This window comes from Lissotriton helveticus, chromosome 11, assembly GCF_964261635.1.
Source record: "Lissotriton helveticus chromosome 11, aLisHel1.1, whole genome shotgun sequence".
Lineage (NCBI taxonomy): Eukaryota > Metazoa > Chordata > Amphibia > Caudata > Salamandridae > Lissotriton > Lissotriton helveticus.
Genome location: NC_136072.1, coordinates 323881896 through 323907022, shown reverse-complemented (window position 1 = coordinate 323907022; position 25127 = coordinate 323881896). Strand labels below are relative to the sequence as shown.

At 47.7% G+C, this 25127-nt stretch overlaps 1 protein-coding gene across 1 annotated transcript in view; it reads left to right on the top strand.

Moving 5' to 3' along the window:
- Positions 1 to 25127, top strand: part of UBXN7 (UBX domain protein 7) — a 701503-nt gene that overhangs the window by 306702 nt on the left and 369674 nt on the right. The window contains exon 6 of the mRNA XM_078665644.1: positions 9561 to 9707. Coding sequence (XP_078521770.1) covers positions 9561 to 9707 — 147 coding nt within the window. The remainder of the gene's footprint in view (positions 1 to 9560; positions 9708 to 25127) is intronic.

Below are 25127 nucleotides of genomic sequence, written 5' to 3'. Positions count from 1 at the left end.
ATTGCGGTTACACCTTTTCTGATCCATTCTCGGCAGGCAGCGCTTGGGGACATCTCAGAGTCCCCGGTCTCGCTTCAAGGCGCTGCATTGCATACATCCTCTCCTTACATAAGTATCTTTCGTTCCCTTTTTGTAGGGGAGGAGGTGCGAAGCCTCTCGAGGCGCTATGAAGATTAATAAATGTTTTATATTTTTTTACTTTCTATGTCTGTCTGTTACATGGTTACAAGACGGGGGATCTTAAATGATTTTATATCTATGTATTTTATGGTGCCTGTCCTCTCCCAGCCTGTCCTCTCCCAGCCTGTCCACTTCCAGCCTGTCCTTTCCCAGCCTGTCCTTTCCCAGCCTTTAAACTTCCAGCCTGTCCACTTCCAGCCTGCCCTCTCCCAACCTGCCCTCTCCCAACCTGCCCTCTCCCAGCCTGCCCTCTCCCAGACTGTCCCCTCCCTGCCCTCTCCCAGCCTGTCCCCTCCCTGCTCTCTCCTAGCCTGTCCTCTCCCTGCCTGTTGTCGTGTCCCGGCGGCAGCAGGCAGCAGCGTGCACTGCGTCCCCGAAGTAACAGCCCTAAAGCAAGCAAGAAGTACGCCCCCCTCCCACCAATCCCTGTTAGGTAGTGGAAACTGTCCAAACTGGGGTGCAGACAGCCCCTCTCACCTTTCGGCCTGGTACCACTGCACCAGCCGCACTACTTCCCGAACTGACCGTTCTCCACTTCAGCCCCGTCTAAATTACAATTCATGCTTGTGACCCTTTTGCCTGCTTGTGCTTGTTTTCATGACCCTGTTGCCTGCTTGTGCCTCCGTGTGCCCCTGTTGCCTGCTTGTGCCTCCGTGTGCCCCTGTTGCCTGCTTGTGCCTCAGTGTGCCCCTGTTGCCTGCTTGTGCCTCCGTGTGCCCCTGTCGCCTGCTTGTGCCTCAGTTTTCGTGCCCCTGTTGCCTGCTTGTGCCCCTGTTGCATGCTTGTGCCTCCGTGTGCCCCTGTTGCCTGCTTGTGCCTCCGTGTGCCCCTGTTGCCTGCTTGTGCCTCTGTGTGCCCCTGTTGCCTGCTTGTGCCTCTGTGTGCCCCTGTTGCCTGCTTGTGCCTCTGTGTGCCCCTGTTGCCTGCTTGTGCCTCCGTGTGCCCCTGTTGCCTGCTTGTGCCTCCGTTTTCGTGCCCCTGTTGCCTGCTTGTGCCTCCGTGTGCCCCTGTTGCCTGCTTGTGCCTCCGTGTGCGCCTGTTGCCTGCTTGTGCCTCCGTGTGCCCCTATTGCCTGCTTGAACCTCCGTGTGCCCCTATTGCCTGCTTGTGCCTCCGTGTGCCCCCGTTGCCTGCTTGTGCCTCCGTGTGCCCCTGTTGCCTGCTTGTGCCTCCGTGTGCCCTTGTTGCCTGCTTGTGCCTCCGTGTGCCCCTGTTGCCTGCTTGTGCCTCCGTGTGCCCCTGTTGCCTGCTTGTGCCTCCGTGTGCCCCTGTTGCCTGCTTGTGCCTCCGTGTGCCCCTGTTGCCTGCTTGTGCTGTGTGGGTGTGTGTGGAGGGCTCTGTGTGGCTGTGTGTGTGGGGGGCTCTGTGTGGCTGTGTGTGTGGGGGGCTCTGTGTGGCTGTGTGTGTGGGGGGATCTGTGTGGGTGTGTGTGTGGGGGGGGCTCTGTGTGTGTTTGTGTGTGTCATTTGCGAGAGATAAAGCTAGTGGCATTGTAAATGACAATGCCATTATTTATGTTAAAAAAACATAAATAAAAATAATGTCAAGAGCAATGCCAATAGCTCTAACTTTAACAAAGGCAAAACCATTGCATTGTAAATGCTTGTTATATATATATATGTGGGGGGGAATTGTAAAGATTTGAATTAATCATACAATAAACTATGACTTGACTTGACTTGTGTGCTTATAAATGTTTGCTGATTTAGTTTTTTTGTTTGCTAGATATTGATCTAGTGAAAGTTGTTTCTGTGCCATTGATGACTATATAAACTTTGGGTGTATCTTATGAGAGAGCCCAGAATCTTGAGAGAGTGCTTTGTTTTTAACATTATTGTATATTAAATGGGCCATTTCTTGGTTGAAAAAGCATCATCAGATCTCAGAATTCTTCCAGAAAAAAACAAAACTATTTTATGGCTAACAGACAGGCTTCCAACCTGGAAGTGGCACCGAATAAGCATTTAACTGCAATCTGTCATGACCTCAAGAAACCAGTAAACTTCAAATGAGAGTTCTCCTTAATTTCTCAGCAACTTTAAATGCTGCAGGCCATACGTTCCCACTTAAGACTAAATTACACATGAATACATTTTGCAGCCCTAAAATGGATTCAGTCCTTCCTCACAGGTGGAACACAAAGTGTGACTGTCTCCATTTCTATGAACACCATTTTTGCAAAAAGTAGGTGTTTCCCAGCACTGAACAATTGCCCATCTTCTCTTCAGGCTCTCCTTGACCCACTCCCTAAACTCTGAGTCCTTTAAACTTGACTGTTTTAACTGTGTCAACCACGCACTGATTATGCTTGAACTGAAACAGCCAGACCGTGGACTTCTGGTCTTACCTGAATGTCCACTGGCAGTAGTAAATTTAAGGTTTCAGAAAACTTTGATATCTTAATGCCGCTGTGAGAAGTTGGCCTGATGTATGATGTCTGCAATTCTGGGGGCACCTTGTATCAGTCCAAACAATCCCTTATGGCGGTGGTTGTAAGTCAACCTTGAAGACAAGCTATCCTAATGGTAGCATGGACTAAGCAGCCTTTAGGCTAAACTCAAGAGGGAATGTGAAGCCAGCTGTTTTACCATATGCAGTCCTGTAATATCAAATGAAAGGACACCACACAAGTTATATATTATACAAATATATGTATGTATTACTAGAATAATCCTCTGTACTCTTTGAGTGCAGAGGCACAAGCGTTTAAACAAAAGCACAGTTAAACATACACAAGTTGCACAATTATGGATAGGGCCGGTGGCCACTCAAACCATATATAAAAAAAGTGGTATAAGTATCACTTTACGAACAGTGGTAAGGCCTAGGGCCTTGGGAATCGCTGGGACTGCACTGGACTAACAGTAGTTAGGACGGGAGTAGCCCGCGGGATTCGGGTGCAGCGCTAAAAGCACACGCATGCACCAATGCAAAGTCAATGGTGCGTAAAAGTTATAAAGTTACTGTTTTGGAATTACCACACTTTAAACTATGACACTAGAGGTGTAAACTACAGGAGCACCGGTGTTAGATCGTTACCTCACCCACAGGAAGCGGGTGCATAGGTGCCAAAGTGTGTCGGGTTTCGTCGTGGAGATCTATGGAGCCTGGAGATGAAGACGCTGCAGGCGGCCAGGAGAGAAGAGTCCGGTTGGATCCAAGGGTGGATCGAAGATGTAGAGTACCTGAAAGCAGAGGGGACAGAGTCTGGGTCACTAGCCAGTGACCAGGATGGAACCAGGAAGGAACCAGGCGATGTCGGGCGCAATCAGGTGGTTGTCGAGAAGCTTGTCTCCGCTGCCAAGTACACTCTGGGGCACCGAGGATGACCAGGAGTGGATCACGAGCTGTCCCACGAAGGCTCTCGCTGTCGGTGGTGTCGGCTTCCGGATCGGAGTGAACAGGCCTTGGCAAATGCAACCCACGCAGGAACTGCAGATCGCAAGGTCAGAGAGGTGGCTCCTTTTCAGGGGAGCGAGGGCCAGTTTGGAGCAACCAGACTAGCAGAGTAGTTTCAAAGAATCGTCGTCGTAGAGGCCACTAACCAACGGGCAAGTGACCGGACAGACGCGTCGAGCAGAAAAATGCAAAAGGGCCCCACGCAGCACTTGGTGAGTGTGGAGGGGTGATGAAGATGCTGCAGGCGGCCAGGAGAGAAGAGTCCGGTTGGATCCAAGGGTGGATCGAAGATGTAGAGTACCTGAAAGCAGAGGGGACAGAGTCTGGGTCACTAGCCAGTGACCAGGATGAAACCAGGAAGGAACCAAGCAATGTCTGGCGCAATCAGGTGGTTGTCGAGAAGCTTGTCTCCGCTGCCATGTGGACTCTGGGGCATCGAGGGCATCCAGGAGTGGATCACGAGCAGTCCCACGAAGGCTCTCGCTGTCGGCGGTGTCGGCTTCCGGATCGGAGTCAACAGGCCTTGGCAAATGCAACCCACGCAGGATTTGAAGATCACTTCTTACTCGGACCAGCAAGGTCAGATAGATTGCTTCTTTTTAGGGGAGCGAGGGCCAGTCTGGAGCAACCAGACTAGCAGTGTAATTTCGAAGGTTCGTCGGTACTGGGGCCACTAGTCAACGGGCATGTGACCGGACCAACGCGTCGAGCAGGAAAATGCAAAAGGGCCCCATGCAGCACTCGGTGAGTGTGGAGGGGAGATCTTCGGTGTAAAAGCTGCTCAGGGCTGGGGCTGCTCAAACCTCAATGCACAGCTTCAAGGGAGCCTCGGGAGCTGCACGCTCAGCACTTCGTAGTTTTTCCAAGATGGCCGGCTCCACGCTTCACGTCGCCTCCACGGGTCTCAGATTCGCTGGGACTGTGGATCGGGCTGTTAGAAGTCAGGGAAGCTGGGTCTCGTCGATCTCTGTCCCTCGAGTTCCGGCAGGAACTGCAACAAAGCAAACCGTTGGGCGCTGGATGGTGCCTATTTGCACAGGGTGGTCACTCCTTGACCACAAGGGAGATTCTTCAGTCTTCCACGTCGAGTGGGATGTCGAAGGGTCCAGAGTTCTGTATCAAAGTTCCAGTCAGGATAATCTGATGTGCGTTGGCACAGCTCCTACCTTTCTTCCAAATCAAGGGGCTGGATTACCTGCTAGGTCCCTCCTATCGGTGGGACCCAGGAAGGGGGTGGTTACACCCCTTTCCCTTTGTCCAGTTTCGCGCCAGAGCTGGGGCTGGAGTGCCCCAGAACCGGTTTGACTGGATTTTGCATGGGACACCTTGTGTCTAGTTTCTTTCAACCATCCCTGCTCCAATCCACTATCTCCTGTCTGGGGTGGTGTAGCACCTCCCTGTGACAGGAAACTCTTTGTCCAAGCCTCCCCTGCCAGTTTTCGGTCAGCAGCAGGAGGCCAGACTTGTGTCTGGGCAGCAGCATCCATTTTGTGATGCTGAGGCTCTGGTTAGGATTAACCGCGTTTTAAGTAAAGTAGCATGTCTTTTCCCTCTAGAAGGGTGGAATGCTACCCTCGTCGCCAGAACTGGCGAGGGGGTAGTATTCCAAAGTGTATGACACCTTACACGACATGTTTTCATAAAGCCAAACCAAAGTTAGCAATAACCGCGAGGATTATAATGCACTTAAGAGTAAATGGTATGGCAATACCCTGGAACAGCTATAAGGAAATGGTTCCGAAAGCTCCAGACAGGCTCAGCTCATGCTAGAGCACCATCTCACATAAAACCAAGCACTCTGCCTCCAGGATTGTTAAGGCCTGCCATAGGAGTGACTTATAGGTATATATGTGTCCAGATATAGGTTTAGACATAGGTATACTATATCTAAGCAAGGGGTGATTACACGACCTTGCCCCAGCGGAGTGATCAGCCAGTTGTGTCAGTTTGGATGGCCAGCCAGGGTGGCAAAAGATATGCTGCAGCCCCTGGTAGGCCTTGGATGCACCTATGCCCTGGGTACCTATAGTACACTGTACAGGGGCTGATAATTTAGTTATGCACCTAGGGTACATGGAGTCCATTTTAAAGAGAGAGCAGATATCCTGGGCCCTGATTAGCAGGGTCCCAGGCCAACTAAGTCGAAAACCAGCTAAACACAAGGCAAAAAATCTGGGGTAAACATAGTCGGGTATCCACCTTCCCACAGCCGCAAAATGTGGATTATGAAAAAGCTGTGATTCCATCAGTTCCTAGCCTAAGTAGATTGGCTCTCTCACACCACATCAAGAACTTTGATGTGGTTATTGACCCCCGAACTGTCACTCCAAATTTGGGTCACCAATGTGATACAAAGCTCTTTCAACTCAGAGTATTATGAGGAGTCTTTACCTGTTTTGACTACCCCACAGGGTCCCAACATCAGCAGCCATAATGCTATAATGTATGTACTATGGCAACTGACTAAGCTTTTAATCAGCACATGTTGATGTAGCCAGAATGTTGCTTTCAGACAAGTTCTCAGCCTGAACAGATGTGACCATATCAGTCCTACCCTCATGGTCGTGCCTTGGCTGCCCTTTACCTGCTACCTGCAAGCGACATCTTTCACAGCTCTTGACAACACCACAAGGCAAACACAATATCCATGTAAATAAGGATGATATGCAATCAACAGGAATTCATAAAAACAATAATAATTAGACTTTACCTATAAATATGGCTCACATGCATGAAAATCACACATGCTCTCTACTGGAAAGATCGGAGACTATTGGAGCTGGGCATTGCCACTGCCTGTCATACGATCAGACTGCTATAGGATAGTTCTCAGCAGTGCCACTGGATGGACAGGAACCCACTGGAGGTTTCCAGTTTCCTTCCCACAACCTAGTACTATTGGTTTGTGATTTGTGATCTACACAGATGCCATTCATAGCAGTCCCTATTTATAACTAGCATTGGCATAGCAAATAGGTCTCGCCTTTGGGACCTTATAAGTGTTTAGCCATGGAACAGTTGATGTTGCACAAAGGATATTGTGCTGCATAACTAAATACTTATAAGGCCCTAAAGGCTTGACCTATTGGCTATGCCCATGCTTGTTTTAAGGAGGCCTTGAAACGGGTCTCTAGCGGGCTCTGTTTTGCGCCCTGGCACAGGTGGTCCGTTTTTTTCCCCCAGACTGCAGTCACAGCAGGCACATCGATGTGTGCGTGCTCACACTGCTCACTTCTCAGTAGTGAAGAAATTACGGCAACTTGGATGCAATGACTAACCGCAAAATACAAGTCGGGTGGCACACTATGCTAAGCACAGATTTTTTATTTTATGTGTTTTAAGCCACGCCCCTAATTACATTGGCCATGCCTCTTTGGGAGACCCCACCCCCCAGTTTTTCCATCCCACTTAAAGCCCTGGTTTCAAGAAATATTGGAGAAAGTTTCAAGAAATTGTTGAAAAACGAGGTCAAAGAGTGGCGAGATAGAGAAGATATGGCATGGCTGTACAGAGATTTGGAGGACGCGGGTGGGGGGTCGAGGGGTGTAGGAATAAAACTCAGCGGAGACATCAATTTAAGTTAAAGGGAGGAGCCCAGGCTGTGTGGCCATAAGGAATCACTTCCGGGTGGAGAGCTATAAAGCAACAGAATGCCCGGAGGGGGAAGGGTTGCGGCGCGGTCGGTCCCAGAGCTATTAAGACCCATCCCGGAGGGGAAAGGGATGGCACTGGGTCATAAAACCCCCCAGCTTTGATGAAGAGGGAACGGGTGGGGCATGCGTGCGCGTGTCAGTGTGTAAGTGGGAGGGGGCGAGCTGGCTGCCAGAGGATGTTCATGATTTCAGGCCACAGCCAAATTGTCCTCTGAACAAAAACATGAATTGAACTTTCGCAGAGCATAGTTGGCTAGGGACTGGCGACCTTCCACAACATACACTATCATAAAGCAAGCCAGTGAACACCTGGAGACAACTAAAACAAGCGTGCACGCCTCGCGCTTGTTAAACATTGGAAAAGAAAGACAAGCAACAGCCATGTTTAACAAGCGCACACGCGTGCCTAGCGCTGCATGTAAAAAAAAAAAAAGTGGCACGTTTGGCGAGTGGTGTGCGATGTGCGCGCACCATGACGAGAGAGGAAAGCCAGATGGTGCCTATGCTCGTGTCGCGGGGTGCCAGGGGATTCGGGGTTTACGCTATCCTCTTCTACCCTAACCGGTAGTTCGAATGAAGGAGAGGCAGAGAACTTGTAAAGACTTTTTAAGGAAGGCTTTATTTGGGTATAAGTCTTTCTCCTCCGGCTGGTGATTCGTTCTCTGGCGAACGCGTCGGGATCATATGCTGGGGTGCGGGGTGGATCCAGTTTGCCTCTGGAGATGGTTCTGCACGCCCTCACGGCCAGGGGTCACCGTATGCAAGAGAAGAAGACAGAGTACGTATTAGGACCGAGTATGGGTATACACGGTAAGGGACCGGGAGTGAGGGAAAACCCGTGACATGTGTTCTTATGTACAGAGCGGATAACGTGAGGAAGTGCTCGTGAGGGGGGGGATTGATCAAAGGGCGAGCTTTACACGGGTCTGTACAGTTACTCTACAACAGGCGGGACTCTGTGTCCCATCCAACCCGCCACACGGCCCCGTACCTGTGCGAGCCACGCTCCTCCCGTGGGAACATGGCGGGCGGTTCGCAGTTTCGTTGGCCTCCTGGCTTCACCGTCTCCTCTCCTCTCGTCGGGATGGTCTCAGGCTCCTCGTTGCCACTGCTCACACGATACTCTCAGTCTCTCCTTGCCTCTCGGGAAACGCCGTCCGTCGCTTCCTTGATTCGGGCTTCTTTTGACTCCGGCGCGTCACACTCTATGGGCGGGGCTACCTGTGCTTGATCCAAGTCCTTAAAGGAACAGGGTTTGCTTTGGTCCGACGTCGGCCACCAGTACTCAGGGTCTCCCGATCTCCAGTCCTCATCCACGTCATGGCGCTGCTGCTGCAGAGAGGGAACGGAGTCAGGTGAGATAGTGGGGTCGGACCACCAGTTCGTAGTCTGACCCCCCTCTAGGGGCCCCCGGTGACCCACCCCGTCACAGCTCGTCATTGTGCAATTGACCGCACGCTCTATGCCAGCAAAAGCGTGTGGTCGTGCTTTTAAGTCCACTTACTAAATGTCTGATCAGAGTAGCGCATGCGCTGGCTCAGGCCGGACCTACAAATCTCTACTCAAAGATGTTAGTAAGCCCATGTTTGACTGTGTCTATTCTCTCACTTTGCAGCACCAGTGCTTATGCACTATAAAGCCTTATGCACCACTTCTACATGGGCTACAAACCTCTCTCACTGCCCACCACCTTCACCACGCATGCCAAAGTACTAGCAACACACTTTGTCATACATGAGCAGGAATGTAATAAAAATCAGAGCGCTCCTTTGTCATTCTGGCTATGAAGCACTGGGAAATGATTATTACAGAGTAGCTACTTGATCAGTGAGTCACACAGTGCTTTAGGACTTGTAAATAGTATGGAAAGCTCTGTATAAGAAACAGTACAGTACAGTGCAATGCAATGCAATGCAATACAATACAATACAATACAATACTATGGCAAGATGCAACACGTTTAATTTTGGTTATATTGCCACAAGTGTGAATGCGTTTTGAGTTACAGCTGCTGTGATACTGTTGTTTTATATAAATTTGACCGATATTTATTTTTCACTTATGTTGCAGTCTGCACTCAGTATTTTAACCTGGGTAAATTGCTAGATCATTCAGTTCTAGGAGAAGAGCGTGAGCCTTTACGTTTAGATGCTTGAGACGTTGTCCCCTTTTATTTTCCCCCACAGAAAGATCACCCCTTTTACTTGTAAATGTATCTTAAGATTTCATCCCTGTATACTGTTGTAAATTTTAGACCCTTGTTAGGTCCTTTGTCGTACACACTTGCAGGTGATAAATTATATCAACTTGGAAGCCATTTGTTTGCAGGCCAAGGATTGCGGTCAGTTGCAGAACAAATGGCTGATGATCAATATCCAGAACGTGCAGGACTTTGCTTGCCAGTGCCTGAACCGTGACGTGTGGAGCAATGAGGCTGTCAAGACAGTTATTCGAGAGCATTTCATCTTTTGGCAGGTGAGAATAAAAAGGGCAAAAGAGGTGGATGGAAGCGGACAAGAGGCTGTCAGGTGGTGCTCGTCTGGTTGATGGGGTAAGGTAATTTAGGGGCGGGGGATTTTGGGTGCGTCAAGACTCCATTTGTAGTCCTAGCAGGCATTAGCTTGTCTGTAAATGTAAGAGGACAGTTTTGAATCCAAGGCTGTAAGTGAGAATGTTCAGTTCATTTGAATCCAGGGCTGTAAGTGAGAATGGTGATTTCACTTAAGTGATTGAAGCAGTTAGTTATATATTGGGAAATGTATTCATTAACAGGATAACACATTTGCATCTCATGCAAATATATTGTTTGTCAGGATTTTAGACAATTTAAGTGTATTAAAGCTTCCTCACTGTATCCCCTAAGCACTTGTATGTAAAAGTAAAGTACATTTATTATATTAAAGTTTACGATTTTTTAAGTGTTTTGAATTGCCAGCCTGGCCATGATGCGGAGTTGAGAGAATGTTAATCTTGCAGGCTTCCCATCCTGTGTGGAAAGCTTATAGCCTAGTTGGAGCACATGAGTCTGATTATTCACTTGTTAAACTATCCACAAGCTGAGAATGATCCTTAACAAAAAATGTTAATTTCAACATCTCTGCACACAGCAGAATATGGAAAGCGGCTGCCACAGGAGAAAAGTGGTGACTCTAACAAGGCACTTTGCCATTATAGATAAACATAGCACTGCATGCAACCATTCTTTCCAGAAACCCCACAACCCCCTATTCAGTCAATCACTCAAATAAACTTTATTCGGTTTTACGTCGGAAAACCATAAAAGTTACATGGATACAGGTGCATAAAAACAGTACTACATTAAAACCTAATTTAAAAAGTCAGAACCTCTTATACAATTTATAAAAAAAGGACCCAATACCCACCCACCCAAATGTATTCTGGCCTTAAAGTGCAATGTACCAGAAAAGCATGACTTCCAATTGTTTTTACTTTATACCGAAGGCTAGATCAGCTAAACTAATAAAACATACCTAGATCATCCAACGTCTACACATCCATTCAAGTCCCTGATTTCATAGAAGCTTTTAAAAACCCTAAGATAAAAATAATGCAGTCCTCTTTTAGCAGTTGAAGATATATAAGGGCAGGACGGCCTGTCTAATATTCATTCTTTTTAAAATGGGAAGCAGAAAGTGCCCTCATGGGGGTTTCAAACAATTTATATAAAAACATAAAATGCAGCAAATCCTGCGGAGACTGTCTGTCGCAGCCACAGGGAGCTAGCACTTGACCTCTGCTGTATCCCTTAGGCCTTGCTAACACAAGGTGGAAGAGGTTCATCCGAAACCTAGTTAATAAAAACTTCTCTTGTGTTGACAGAAACCCCGTAAGATAAGGTTCGGGTGTCGGAGTTGTTTTGAGCATTAAAAACATACAAACACTAGGTTTCAGCATCTCCTGCGCTTCTCTGTCCACTTTCCTTGAGGTCAAGAAAGCTACCTTAATTAATTCCACATCCTTCTTGACAATGGATTCAGGCTTACAAAATAAATCGCCACGTCCTACCCCTTCCAAACTGCTTTTAATGTACTTAAGCCAAGGAATTCGGGATGCATTGTCGAGAGACATACATACTCTTAAAATTAAATGGTTCAGAGTTAAATCTTTGTTCAGCCAGCATTTCAACCAAAAAAACAGGAGGTGCAGTGCAAGGACACAGCTTAAATAGGGAACCCCAGTTCCTCATGGACCTCTAGATTAGAGGTTCTGTGTGGAACACACAATAGGCGCTTCAGAAAGTCATTCTCCGCCACTTGAAGGGAATCCTCAGCAGTATAGCCCCAGATTTCACTACCATAGGTAGCTATGGCCATGCTTTTGACTTGATAGATTTTCAACATAGCTCCTATTGGTTTCTTCCCTATTTTGGAGGCAAAATTAAAAATTGCCACATTTACCAGGGCCAGGTCCCCCTTTTCCCCGAGATTAAGTAACCCATTTTAATTGGTCATCTAAAAGAACCCTAAATAGGAAAATACGTTAGTACGGGGGATCTTAGCGGGGCCAACACTAAATTGGAAACTCTTTTTGTGTTGTTGCCCCACTTTCATTACACAGGATTTGGAATTATTTATTGCCATATCCCGATCGGTCATAAATCTAGAAAATGCTATTAAAAGAGATTGCAAGCCCATTGCAGACCTGGATATAAGGACGGCGTCGTCCGCATATAGCAGGACAGGAATACCAAGCCGCCCTATACAAGGGTAATCAACTCCAGTTGCTCTTAGTACAGTATCCAAATCATTGATGTAAATATTAAACAAAAATTGAGCCAAAATGCAACCTTGCCGTACTCCCCTCTTAATCTCGAGGTCCCTAGTGACCCGCAAATCCTGAGAAGACCTTAGCCTTGGTTGATTTATGCAGATCCTCTAGGAAATTAACAATACGGTTATCCACCCCCATTGCCCTCAGGGACTGCCACAGTTTAACCCTATTAACGCAATCAAATGCGGAGGACAAGTCCATGAAGGCGAGGTGGAAATTGCCTGGGCGTGCAACAGTATTTTTGCAGCGTGAATCTTTCTGGATTCACTATGCTGTGCATTATTCCGCGGTCTTGTGGTTGGGTCCGGATTCGTAGTCTTTTCTTTGTTTTTTGGGGTTTTTTTGTAGCCCAGATGGGCGTCGGCGTCACACCTCCTTGGGTGCATTTCCGGTGACGTCGGCATGCTTCCTGCGGAAGCTCCCACCCTTGGGCGCCATCTTCAGATTCTTTTTTTCTGCGGTCGGGTCTGGATCGTTCCCGTTTGGGCTCCAGACATTTTTGGAGAAAGAAGAAAGGAAAATAGGGAAATTGCAAGGAAAAGGCATCTGAAGACTCCAGGAGACTTCATCGACGAGGAGTCGGCAAAGGAGAAGGAGAATTCATCGAGATCCTCGACGAACACGCAACCAGGGAGGCCCTGAGCGCTCGATGATGGACAACACGCTGTTCAAGTTCTGCCGTAACTGCCACCACAAGTACGCGCAGAAGGACCAGCACCCGGTATGCAACCTTTGTCTACCGGTAAATCACGAAAGCGAGGACTGCAACGCCTGCTCCGCCTTCACCCCGAAGACCCTTCGTGTGAGAGAGAGGCAGAGGGTAGCGCACGCCAGCCTGCAGGGGAAGGCCCCGACTCCGTCCCTCTACGATCTGGGGATGTCTTCAGAGGAAGAGGACAACACTGCCGCCGAAGACGACAGCTACACGGTCGTAGAGACCGATTACACGAAGACGTCTGATAAGGTAGGAGACTCTGCGGCCCCCAAGAACCCGAGAGACTCTGAGTCTCGAAAAAACGAGGGCAAGGCCCCGAAAGCGCCGACGCCAAAACACCTGGCGTCCGCGAGTACTCACAGGCCCAGCGGATCCTCTGAGAAGGAGTCCCCGGCGCCGAGAGCTGTTGAACAGCAGAAGTCGTCGAAAATCGTCCCCGAAAAGGATCGATCGACGCCGAGGGAGAAGGACCCTAAACTACCGACGCCGACCAGAGACCCAAAATCCGGTTCGACGTCGAAAACTTCGGCACCGAAGAGCACGGCGCCGAGCCAACAGCCGAAAAGAGCGGCCGAACCATCCGACATGGAACACGCGGCTGAGATGGAGAAAAAGAGAAGGCGCCTCGAGGCCGAAATGGAAAACATCTTGCGGCGGAAGAAAGAATTCGACGCAAAGATGAAAACCTTCACGATCCCACACAAGACCAAGCCACCAGTGGTGGAGGTGGTCGAGGAGGAAGACGAGGTCGCCGAGGAACAAGACCCGGACGTCGAGGTGGTTGACGACCAGGAAGAGGAAGAGAATCCCTACGATAGTTACAACTATGGGGAGGAAGAGGACAGCAGGACGGACGCAGAGTCGGCCCCCTCTGTCCTACAGGAGGTGGATTACCTAGATGTCGACACCGACAGCCCGGAGGAGGCGGTCGACACATATCCCTCAAGGCCATCGCCGCCGGACGACATCGGGGCCTACAACTCGGTGATAAGGTCTGCCGCAGCGGCATTCAAACTCAAGTTCGACGAAGAGAAGCAGAACGCAGACTTCCTTCTAGAGACATTGCTCCCCACACAAACAAGGAGCCAGTACCTGCCAATGCTCGACAGTGTCTTGGCTCAAGGGAAGGAAGCATTCAGGGAGCCCGCAACATGCAAGGCAGTAACTCCCAGAACAGAGAAGAAATACAAACATTCCTCAAAACACCCACCCTACATTCAGGGGACGGTCTCTGCAGACTCCATTATCACGGCCACAGCAAGGAAGAGGGCTAACGTACCCACTACTTCTGGACCACCACCGGATAAGGAGAGCAAGAGGATGGATCTGGTGGGCAGAAGGATCGAACGGAACGCCGCGACCCACTGGCGCATGGCTAATTCCAACGCACTGATAAACAGGCACATGTACCAGATCATGGAGGAGCTGGGGCAGTTGGTGAAGGACCTGCCCCAGGATGCCAGACAGAAGGCCGAAAAGCTGGTTGAAGAAGGGAAGAACGCGGCAAATTCTTGCCTTAAGACGGCCCTGGATGGAGCAGACACCTCCAGCAGGCTCATGATGATGGGTGTCACTGAAAGAAGACACGCCTGGCTCAAGATTTCAGGTTTCAAACCAGAGGTGCAGCACAGCATCCTGAACACACCGTTCAACGGCGACACGCTTTTCGGAACAACAGTTGATGAGAAGCTCAGTCAACTAAAAAAGGACAACGAAACAGCAAGGTCCATGGGAGCATTGCAGTTCAGAGGCAACAAAAGGGGCACCCGTCACGGAGGCCTGGCGGGAGTGGTGGAAACCAGCCAGGTACATCACACCAGGCTTTCCAACAGACGCACCAGGCAGACTCGCAGACTCGCAGGCTCAGCAGGGTCAGCAGAAGCAGTCCTGGCAATACCAACAAAGAGGCCAGTCCTTTCGAGGGAGAGGAAATGGACGTGGACAGAATAGAAGAGGGGGACAGCAGCCCGCCTCTAAGTGACTTCCAAAAACCCTGTGTGCCCACCCACAGAAAAGATCCCAGGGGGCAGCACGTACAGAGGGGTCAAGACAAGCTACACATCTACGACCACATAACACCAGTGGGAGGAAGATTAAGATTTTACCTCCAAGAATGGAGAGAAATCACATCAGACAAATGGATCCTCAACATCATCCAATTCGGATACTGCATAGAGTTGGAGGGGAGGCCAACAAGCAGAAAACCAAAAAGAAAACAACTAGCAAGCAAGGAGCTAGAGTGTCTTCAGGAAGAAGTAAAGGAACTCCTGCGGAAGCAGGCCATAGAACAGGTACCCTTCAAGGAAAGAAACCAAGCAATATACTCAACGTACTTCCTGGTACCAAAAGTAGACGAGACAATGAGACCTATTCTGGACCTAAGGTTCCTGAACAAATTCATAAGAACGCAAACATTCAAAATGACCTCCCTGCAAGAGGTGCTCCCGCAACTGCAGATCGGGGACTTCATGGTCACAATAGACCTCAAGGACGCCTACCTGCACATCCCAATGAACAGAAAGCACAAGCATATGCTCAGGTTCACCATCGGAGAAAGCCACTACCAGTTCACGACACTAGCCTTAGGGCTGAAATCGGCACCAAGGGTCTTCACAAAGTGCCTCGCAGCAGTCGCAGCGCACCTACGAAGGCAGGGAATACATGTATACCCCTACCTGGACGACTGGCTGGTGAAAGCAAACTCATACCAGAAATGCAAGCAGCACGCACACACAGTGACGAGCACGCTCATAAGCCTGGGGCTCTCCATCCATTGGAAGAAATCTTCAATGGAGCCGGAACAAGTGAAGATCTTCCTGGGAGCACAGATCAACACCTTACAGGGCAAGGTGTTCCCCAGCGAGAAGAGGGCGAAGGCGCTGGTGAAGGAAACTCGCCTCTACCGGAAGGGACAAGCTCGGACAGTGAGGACTGCGAGCAAGATCATGGGGATGATGGCATCATGCATCCACCTGGTACCGAATGTACGTCTCCACATGAGACCCATTCAAGAATGGCTACAGGAGCAATGGTCACAAGCTACAGGCAGTTGGGAGTATCTAGTGGTTGTAACGCATGCAGTGCAGAAGGAGATGACATGGTGGACCATGGAGAACATAACAAGGGGAAAGCCTCTAACGCCCCCAACGCCAACAGTGACCATCACCACAGACGCATCCCTGAAGGGATGGGGCGCTCACATGGAGGAGCTCAAGGTGAGGGGACTGTGGACACCAGCAGATGCGACAAAGCACATCAATTATCTAGAATTGAAGACAATCTTCCTTGCACTGAAAGCTTTCCAAACAAGACTGTACAAGCACAAGGTGTTGCTACAAACAGACAACACCACCGTGATGTTCTACATCAACAAGCAGGGGGGCACACAGTCAGCCCCGCTTTCAACGCTGGCACAGGAGATATGGAGATCGGCCATCCCTCTGACGATAGACCTGCTAGCCATACACCTACCAGGGAAGGACAACATACAAGTAGACTGGCTCAGCAGACAGACATCGGCATCCCACGAGTGGGAGCTCAATGCTCAGGAGACAAGGTGGCTGTTCGACAGATGGGGAACACCATCAGTGGACCTGTTTGCCACACGCCGGAATGCAAAATGCCAAAACTTCGCATCCAGACAGCCCGAGGAGGGGTCACTGGGGAATGCCCTAGGGATAGATTGGTCCGGGACATTTGCTTACGCCTTTCCCCCGATACCACTGATGCACAGAGTGCTGAGCAAGTGCAGAGCGAGCAACATGACCCTGATACTGGTCGCGCCACAGTGGGCCAGACAGACATGGTACTCGCAGATCATGGAGATGACACAGTGTGCACCCCACAGATTCGGCAAGAGGAAAGACCTACTCTCCATGCAGAACGGAGAGGTGCTACACCCAGAGCCAGAGAGCCTGAGCCTAGTAGCGTGGCTCCTGAGGACATAGAGTTCGCACATTTGAGACTGCCAGAAAGCACCCTGAGGGTCCTTCGGGAGGCACGGAGGCCCAGCACTCGGAAGTGCTATGTTGCGAAATGGAAAAGATTCACAATGTGGTGCAGAAAAGAAAGACTTCACACTAAAATGAAGAAGGACTCCACAGTGCTAAAGTACCTGACACACTTGCTGGAGAAGAACCTTAGCTTATCCTCGTTAAGAGTTCACTTGGCAGCGATAGTCGCCTACACAAGGGGAGAAATGTGCAGGAGTTTCTTCACTTCACAGGTGGTGAAGAGATTCCTAGAAGGAGCGAAAAGGATCGCACCACCCAAGCGGGTGCCACCACCTGCATGGAACTTGAACATAGTCCTAACGGAACTCAGGAAGGAGCCCTTTGAACCACTTCACAAGGCTTCCCTAAAGATGCTAACTATGAAAACAGCTTTCCTGGTTGCAATAACGTCCTTACGCAGAGTAAGCGAGCTTCAGGCGCTGACGCTACAAGAACCCTACATACAAATACACAATGATAGGGTTGTGATGAGGACTAACCCACACTTCATGCCGAAGGTGGTATCCAAATTCCACATGAACCAGTCTATACAGATACTGAGTTTTTTCCCAAAACCAACAACTAGCGCAGAGCGAGCTCTGCACACCCTGGACGCCAGAAGGGCAGTCATGCACTACATTGAGAGGACGAAGGGACACAGGAAAACAAAACAGTTCTTTGTGTCATTCGCCAACAGTTTCATGGGAAAGGCAGTAACAAAAAAGACTATTGCACGATGGATCGCACAGACAATTCAACTCTGCCACAAAGGTGCAGGACAAGAGCTAGCAGAGGGGACACGTGCCCACTCCACTAGGAAAAAGGGTGCCACAATAGCCTTCCTGGCTAACACACCCATACAAGACATATGCCTGGCGGCAACATGGGCTTCGGTGCACACGTTCACGAAGCACTACTGTGTGGATATACAGATGAACAAGGAAGCACAAGTCGGACAAAAGGTGCTCCAGCACATATTCAATAACCAACGCTCATCTTTCACCCAGCCGCCATAGAAATGAGAAACTGCTACAAAATCTCTGCACAGCATAGTCAATCCAGAAAGATTCACGCTGCAAAACGAATAGTTTTCTTACCTGTCGGTGTAGTTTTGCAGCTTGAAGATCTTTCTGGATTCACTAGCGAACCCACCCGCCTCCGCCAGAAAGATGAGGCTAGAGAGAGAAGAGGTGGTTAAAAAAAAAAAAAAAAAGGACTTAAAAGTACAAAGCGGTAAAATATCACCTAAATAGAACATTGCCATTACTTCGGAAACGAAAGAAACACGGAAAAAAAGAACCCGAAGATGGCGCCCAAGAGTGGGAGCTTCCGCAGGAAGCATGCCGACGTCACCGGAAATGCACCCAAGGAGGTGTGACGCCGACGCCCACCTGGGCTACAAAAAAAAAAGAAAAGACTACGAATCCGGACCCAACCACAAGACCGCGGAATAATGCACAGCATAGGGAATCCAGAAAGATCTTCAAGCTGCAAAACTACACCGACAGGTAAGAAAACTATTCGATTTGCTCAGTATCATAAATAGATTGAGGCACTGAGCAACAGTAGAACGTCCCGACCGGAATCCATACTGGACGTCCGACAGGATCTCATGCTCCTCCGCCCAAGTTGATAATCTCTGCAAAAGAATACGTCCTACAACCTTAACCACTGAGTCAATGAGGGAGATTGGCCTGTAACAGTGGGTACTGTTCCTGTCACCCTTCTTGAAAACAGGGACTATGGTGGAAGAGGCCCTAGACTGAGGACACCAATTCTTTGCCGCTGCGTTAAACACTGCCTCCATTATTGGTGCCCAGAATGGAGGGTCGGATTTAAATAAGTCCAGAGGAATCCCAGCTGGGCATGGCGCTTTATTGGTGGATAGCCCTGCAATACCAGTCATAACCTCACCCTTTTCAGAAATTATTACAGGGTCATTTGTGTCCCGGCTTTCTTGGAAAACATGCTCCATAGGGAAGTCAAACGTAGATTTAAAGTGAAGCAGCCACTCCTCCTCAGTTATGTGTGAGTCTAAGCCCCCCCCCTTCCTGACCAAAAAGCGGTTGATTCACAGCGTTCCAAAACTTGGAGCTATTCCTATGAGTGCTTGAATCAATCTGCTCTCTCCACGCCTCCTCCTTCAGGGCACCCTTCCGTCTGACCAGAGCTGACTTATATTCTTTACGGCAAACACATACCCCTGTTTGAATTCTTGGTTTGGCTGACAGAGCTTCCCTCAGCTTCTTTGCGGCCTTAGAGCAATGAGAGTCAAACCATCTGGGGCCGTGAATGGTAGTTTTGCTAGGCGGGACACTTAAGATTACACCAACTTTACTATTATTGATTCGTATGTGCCAATAATTTCATTAGGGTAGGAACCTGCAGCTATGCATAGTGCTAACGCGGGGGCACAGGATACATTTACTTCACTGTAAAATTCATCTGGGGAAATCTGAGACCATTTAAGACTTCGCTAGCCATCAGTCGGTCTTAGTGCACCCCTGGTTGAAACATCGCCAATTCGTGCTGATAATGGGCCCAACATGTGAACACATAATGGGTTGTGGTCACTGAATTCGCTCTCCATAATATTAAAACCATGAAATGAGGATTGCAAAGAAGAGGAAATTAAAATAAAATCTATAAACGACCCCCTGCCACGCCCTTTAAAAGTTGGCACAGAGAATTTAGTTTGTGTGGCAGTTAGGGATATCAAAGCCACCATGTTCAATTCATTTATCATATTATTGAACAGTTTCCCCTGGGCATGATGTTCAAAGTTAAACCCCCTCATGCGGGGGCTTCCCAACTCAGAAATACAGGATAGTATTGGGTTACCCACAGGGATGTATGTTAAAATCGCCAGAAACCAAAATATTATGTAGGATAGGGCCAAAAGATTCTTATCAATGCTACCAATGTGGTAATATTACAAGCACCATAGGGACAGGCCACCGAATTATAGAAGTTAATAAGGCCCCATCTAATTTCCCCCCTTTTGGCTGACTGACAATGCCAGAATTCCTGGGTTTGTGGTCGACACAACCTGAATCTGGCAATCGACAGCCACAGATATGTATACAACTTGGTCACCCTTGGGTCTTCCACTCACCGAAGGAGTGGCTGGGACAACAAAAGCCTTATAGAATAAATCCCAATCCACTGACCATGTTTCTTGAAAGCTAATTACAGAGAATTGCTTCACAAATCGCACCCACAGTGGGTCTTGAAGCTTATTTGCCAGCCCTGCGATATTCCAAGATAAAAAATTGTTGGGTGTCTCACCTGTGGGCCTCTCAACTACCTCTACTGGGGACTGGGTAAAACCAACAGGCTCAATGTAAGAGGGCGTGGAGATCCCAAGTCAGTCACACTCCTCCAACCCGGTTATAGCAGAAAATCTATTGTTTAGCTCCAGTGAGGGGTCGACACCAGTTTGCCCATCTGTTTCAAAGGCTGAGTGGGTCACAGTAATAGGCTGTTGCCTAGGTGCTATTCTATTTGACCACCCACCTCGAGGAAGTGCCATGGGGATATTATCAGACATATCCCTAAGAGGGACTGGTTTGTAAAAATAGCCCATAGGAAAAACCCTGATGACAGATCCATGAAGGGGAGCGAGGCAGATGTCCCTAGATAGGATCCTGCCCGCAGTGTGGGGGTTATCGAAGTTTACAATAACACAGTCACCCGAGCCCATTTTTCGCGAGCTTCCAATCCAACTCACCCTGCGGGCCATAAGAATGTTTTTAGCCACACGGGCACCCAAAGTGGTGTTATATGTGAACGAATGAGTTAGTATATTTATCAGCTGCCCATAGTTCTCACTAGCCCCTTGGGGGAGGAAGGGAAGGAATGCTCCCCAAAACCACTACATAGGGAGTAGATTCCGGTGGGAGGTGGATAACTAAAAGACTCGTTGGCTGTAATCCCCTTCTTTCTAACCTCCCAACCCTTGAAGGCACAGAGGACCCTGCTCTTTTAGGGGACTGACGGGTGCGAGCTGGAATATCAACACTACTAGGCATAATGTTGGAGCTACTCTTATCTGACACCTCTCTATTTGCAACAGAGGTCGCAGGTGAATCTGCCCCCGTTCCTGTTCCCCTAGTAGCTAAAAGATCTCTGGTAATATTTGAACTAACTGCCGGTGTAACCGGCAGTTTGCAACTAACCATCCCCTCTAGTTTTAGTAATCTAGCTTCTACTGAGCTTAATTTCTGCAGAATGGGATCCAATAAGGTAGACATCATAGTTCCAAGCCTGCCCCTGAAGTTCCCCTCCTGTGTGCTATCAGAAACTGCCCTGTCGTCTGGGTCATAGGGTTGTGGGGCCCTCTTTGGAAACATTTACAGAGATGACAGTTAGTGTTTTCTTTCCAGTTGTTCTCTGAGCAGGTTTACTTGGTTTCAATAATCCTCGGCTCTTCCTTTTTTTTAGAGGAGGATTCATTAGTAAGGGTTGACCTCAATTTAGCTTTCTGCCCTCTGGTTGTAACTTTAGGTTTAACAGTGCCTGGATTCTTGGTCAGAAGATGAACAGGAGACAGGGTTTGTCATTGAATCCGGAACAACATATGGGGACTGACTAAGCCGGGATGAGGATGCATCATGGTTGGATACCACCAGAGATTCAGAGATTGCAGGAGTTAAAGAAAGTCTACCTTGCGAATGTTGGGGCTCAAAAGATAACCTTTGTTCAGTAAGCTTTATCTTATTAATGAGGGCTGATTCTGCCCTCAATATAAAGGCATCTAAGGTTCCAACCACGCTTTTACCCATACTCACCTTACGTTTACTCATATTAGATGTATCTATACACGCTATTATATTCTCAAATCCCTGTTAAAGTGCTTCACAACTTACAGGACAAGGTGCAATATGCAAAATACAATACAGTACTAGATCACAAACCATAGAATGCCAAGTATTAAAATTATCAAGAAAGCCTTATGTTACCAGTAAAAGTGCAACGTGCATTTAGGTTTTTAGCAGCCCCCCTATTATAAGTTAAGATGGCAGCACAGATGAGACAACGCTGTGGCTACTGAGAGGAGGCATCTCTGTGGTAAGAGGTGAGGTGAACAAAAGTGAAAGTGTTTGAATAAAATGTGACACTCTTAAAACTATGGTTGAATAAACCACCCGTACGCTCAAGTCAGAGCAACAGGAGCCTAGGTACCACATTGAGAAAGTTTCGGTTCATGGTTACTGTGAGACCAGGAGGGTGTCGCCACGATTTCAAACCACCCTTTTCACTGTGTGTGAAAATGGTGGTACTATTATGGGTGAAAGCAGCTTTATCAGTTGGAAAGTGACTGGTAACTAAGAGAAGGTCCTACTGTAGTTTAGGCCAAATATTTAAAGAGTTTTTGAGGAGTATTCCTAATTGCCCACTGTGCTTTGTGATCCCAAACTAAGTAACACAATAAACACATCTGTTGTAAGTAATTTTAAGAGTTAGCTTCTTTGAATCGGACCACTGTGCATTCAATACAACTTTATTCGGTTTCCATAATTTATAAAAAAAACATGAAAGTACATATAGAAATACAGTGTTTACACAGTTTAGATCATAAAAAATATATAGTAGTTTGGCGGTTTCTTTAACAATTAAAATACAAAATGTCTGATATTATTACAATTTCATCAATTAATTCTGTTGCAGAAGAGTCATGACTCGTCTGCAACAGAATTAATTGATGCACTGTGCATTAAGAGGCTCTTAGAAAGTCCAATATAGGAAGCTGTGGTAAATTGAGTTCCTTATTGCAGCTTTCACACAAAGGATATAATGGCCATTTTAGGCAGAACTAAGAAGCAGTGATGAGCAAATAGGTGTCAAATAGCTTGGCCTAGTTCACTTATTTCTAAGTAAGCAGGTTGCCAAAAAATCACAATAAATAAACTTGTCCCAGTCACTTCATGTTTTGGAAGAAAGACTAGATGACTGGGATCAGCAGTCACATTCCAACATTGGAAAGAGTGAAGATTTGGAAATGAGTTTGTGCAGTGAGAATGTAGACTCTACGGCAATTGATCTTTCATAGATAAACATGTTTGAATTATTCCCCAACATCAGGCAGGGAATAATTTAGATATGTGAATCTATCCAAGTTTCCAGTGATGAGAACTGTAGTTACATGTAAGTATCTTTTTTTGTCTTCCCCAGTGTTGGATCTTTCTTAGATTTACATCTTGACCCTGATGTCAAGCTGGGAACCCAGCCCAATTTCGGGACTTAATCCGAGCATTTTATTCTGTCAACGATACCATGGGTCGAGAACTTGCACTTACAGGCAAGACGCTTTTTTCTTCTTCACAACTTGAGCATGTCTCATTCCCACAAATTGTTGTTTAAGAAAGATCTCCTGTCCTGACAAAGTACTTCGTCTAAATGTTGAAACTCTGTGTAAGCATGGATGCTGAAAGGAGGATCATGAGTAAAAATGCACTGAGGACGGAAATTTGAGATTGTTGTGGTGGCTAGATTGCCTTCTAGAAGTTGGTGTAGTCGAGCAAGCTTTCCAGGAAGGGGCCCTAATCACAGTTGCTTTATAGATGATCAGTCAGAGCCTCATCATGGGCATGAACAAATGGTGCCTGGGTCAACTTCCTTGTGTTCACTTGAAAGAGTTCCTTCTTTTCTGTTGCCTATTGTTTTTAGGTTTCTCAACGGGCTGCAGAATCTATTTTCACTGGCACCCTTTGTACCTGTTATTTGGTATTTGAATTTACTGATTTTGTTTTGGTCTTCAGTAAACCCATGCATTTTTCACTTAGGTTTGACTACTTTTCGGCTGAAAGACTCCGAGATTTGCTTTCTATTTCTGCCAGAGAAGATAGTGTGCAATATGTGTTTTTGTTTTAAGAAGGAATCTATGTTTCTTATCTTTCAGAAGGGGTTTCTTCTTGTGATGTTTCCTCCTCCTCATTTCTCCAAAATGGAGAAGTTGCATGGATTGAAGCTGGTAAAGACTCTGTGATACTGTACGTAGAGACGCAAATAGTGCAAATTAACAGCTTTCCATCTGGTGCTGTGGAGGAAAGGCTGTACGAAAGGCAGCCTTTCCTCAGCTGGTCAATTGGCATTGAAAGAGCCTCCTGTTGGTATTTGCGAGCATTGAATTAGTAGCACAGCGTCTGCCACTCTTCTTTTTATGAGTGTGAGTTTTGCCAAACAGCCACTTGCATGTCTGGATGCATTCTTTTGCTAAACCATTCTTTTTCTTGGGGTCCTCTGGCAGTCAGTGGTTATTGGCAGTAATGACTGACTGTACAGTACTATTGTATACCAATGATGTTCGCAACCCATCATACTGGTGCACCCCAGTTGGTTGATCTGGTAACTCATGATAGGCACTTTTTAAGGCTCACTCCGGGAGGAGGAGGGGGGACTGGAAACTGGTAAATGCTAAGCAATACAATCAGCCTATGGTTTACTTAAGGTAAAAATCCTAAAAGGTATGTAAAATAGAAAGAACACTTGAAGATGCATACAAAAAAGCCAAGAGTGACTGTTGCTTCCCGGGGTCATTGCATGTCCCTGCTTATTTGTTCCCTGTGCTATATTTCTGTTAACTGTGGGTAATCTGGTCTTAGGGACCTTGGCTCGGTTTGACTTGTGGAACCTCACAAGTGCTCAGTTTCTAGTTCTTATCAGGAGATTTAAAAAGTGGTTGTCTGGTTAAACTCACAGGGGGGCTCAGGTCTTGAGGGTCTGTGGAACTCAGGGACACAGTCAGTTCACTGGTACTCTGTGTAGGAGTAGGAATCTGGCTCTGTATATCAGTGCAGGGGTTCCCCAAATGTATACAGGGCTCAATGTAAAACCCAAAGTGCTCTATTTGTGGTAGTGTGGGTGAGCAGCCTTAAGCCTAACACAGAGGAGTTTAAGACATTTATTGCACACCATTGACCAATATTAGACACATGACTCAAGGAGGAGATGCAGACCAATTTTAGAAAAATATACTTTGTATTTTTTTGTAAGACCAAGATCTTCACAATATGGTAATAGTATTTTTAAATAAAGAAACTTCTCACTTTGAAAAATCGTCACTTTGACAATGTTTAGCACAGTTCAGTGTTTTCCTAAGGGGAAAACAATGTTGTGGTTAAACTGGCAAAGAATGCTCTTACAATTCCAGTCTTCGGGATCGAAAGTCAGCAAGGGACCAGTGAGTATCCAACATCACCACCAGCGGCACATGGGCAGCCGGGTGAAGAGGTCAAAACCTGAGCTCGGCCCAATGCTTTTCAATGGAGACTGGTGCTACCTTGAGCCATGCTGCTTGCAGGTAAGTGGATTGGTTACAGGGGCCAAGCTTTGGGGATTAGCACAAGCACAAGGGGCCCCAAAGCAGCACTAAACATACACTAGCAGCAGCACAGG